This window comes from Octopus bimaculoides, chromosome 29 (genome assembly GCF_001194135.2).
Source record: "Octopus bimaculoides isolate UCB-OBI-ISO-001 chromosome 29, ASM119413v2, whole genome shotgun sequence".
In the NCBI taxonomy this organism is placed as follows: domain Eukaryota; kingdom Metazoa; phylum Mollusca; class Cephalopoda; order Octopoda; family Octopodidae; genus Octopus; species Octopus bimaculoides.
The window spans coordinates 11,590,858-11,592,739 of NC_069009.1; the positions used below are offsets into that span (position 1 = coordinate 11,590,858).

Genomic DNA, 1,882 nt, shown 5'->3' on the forward strand with positions numbered 1-1,882 from the left:
AGATGGTGTCGTGATTCTCGCCACAACATCTCGCCTTTTGAGATTTCAACTTCATTAGCAAACAAAATTTTATTTTTTTAATTTTATATTTATTTATTTATTTATTTCTCTCCCTTTTAAAATCCTTTTTTAGGGAGTTCAGTAACTTTTCCGCTTAGGAGTTATTTCTAAATGTTGAGTCTGTTTCCGTTTCTTGTTACTGGTCAGTTTTTTTCAGTGCTGGCACATCGAACATGTCGTAAAACACTTCCATTGGAATTTCCTTCCTTTTTCTGTATGTCTGGATTTTAATTGATTTGGGTTTCGTTTATGCTCCCATCGTAGGCCTTTTATTCAATACATCATGTTTCCAATTCTTTTAGTTACTACACCATCCTGGCAACTCCCTTTACCGTTCTTGTACACGTCGAAATGAACTTTATCTCCGACATCAAAATGTTTAGTTGCATTTTTTCCGGTTTCTCTATACTTTTTTTTCTGTGGCAACAATTTGTCGAAGATAAATTTTATCTTGCGCGTGAACACTCCCTCTGCAGGCGACTTGCCTAAACTGATATTTGGATTGGGCGTTATTCTGTACATCTCAAAGAATTTAAGTTAGCGCTTCGTCAATTCCCAACTCGTTCTTTGCTTTTCTTAATGCTCGCCTGAAAGTGTCTACGAATCGTTCTGCTTGCCCATTTGACCTCGGGTGGTAGAGCAGGGTAAACATGTGCTTCATTGAATGCATTTTGCAGAATTTGTTAACTTGTAACCTGTAAATTGAGTTCCATTGTTCGATACTATAATGTCCAGAACACCATTTGAAGCAAATAGTTCTGGAACTTTATTGTTGCCTTCGAAGTAGGTTAATTACGCCTACATACTTCCAGCCAATTTGTAAAGCTATCCACAATGACCAAGTAGTACACACCATTCATTGGTCCAGTGCAGTTTATATGTACCCTGAACCACGGACTATCAGTCTCAGGCCACGACTGGTGTTTCCTTGGCTGCTAGCGCACAACTTGTACATGACTTTACCAAATTTTAAACGTTCCAGTCCATTGTCGGTCAATACACGTAACTCATCAAAGCTTTCATTCGCGACCTCTACAGGTGTCAACTATAAAATTCATGTAATACACGTTTCTGTAATGCGGTTGGAACTATCACTCTTTGTGCGTATATTAATACATAGTCGCAGAGTGAAAAATGGTTCGCGTTTCTCTTTTGTTTATTTTCCAAGGCTTTCTTCAGTTTCATGATGTATTTGTTCTCCGCTGTTTCACTTTTTACATCTTACACAGTCACTGGCAGCTCCTGAATGACATTAAACATAATATTTTTTATTTCCTTTCCTGATTGTAATGCGGTTATCACTGTATCTTCCAGCAGTTTTGCATTGTTTGGAATTAGCTTAGATAAACAATCCGCATGACCAATTTTCTTAGGAAGAAGGAATGTACTCCATCGCAAAGTTGTAATTTAACAATATTGTACTCCAGCGTTGTAATTTATTTGCAGTATGGGAAGAAATTTCTTTCTTTTACGCGAAGATTGATAGTAACGGTCGGTGGTCAATCGAAAGCCGAAAACTTCTACTGTGCAAAAATCTGTGTAATTTCTGAGTGTATATTTATGTAATTACTATGTCAATGTCTATGATGTTTCTATTTCTTACTTTCAGCCGTCAACTTGATGCTTTGACCACTTTAATGAATCACGGCGCTGACGCAAATACGAAGGACAACCAGTACTACACCCCTCTCCATTTAGCTGCGTTGAGCGGGAAAGAATGGAAAGATTTGGTGGCAGCGTTATTACGAACAAAAAGGAAGGGGTTAAAGGTTAGTCAAGATATACATATACATATATATATATATATATATATATATATATA

The 1,882-nt window shown here is 37.0% G+C and overlaps 1 protein-coding gene across 2 annotated transcripts in view; it reads left to right on the forward strand.

Annotated features, from left to right (window-relative positions):
- The first annotated feature begins 1,616 nt into the window (after window positions 1-1,616).
- Window positions 1,617-1,882, forward strand: part of LOC106868081 (E3 ubiquitin-protein ligase mib1) — a 36,955-nt gene continuing 36,689 nt past the window's right edge. For both annotated transcript variants that reach the window (XM_014913196.2, XM_052977869.1), the window contains exon 1: window positions 1,617-1,829. In XM_014913196.2, the coding sequence (XP_014768682.2) occupies window positions 1,632-1,829 (198 nt within the window). In that variant the 5' untranslated portion in view covers window positions 1,617-1,631. The remainder of the gene's footprint in view (window positions 1,830-1,882) is intronic.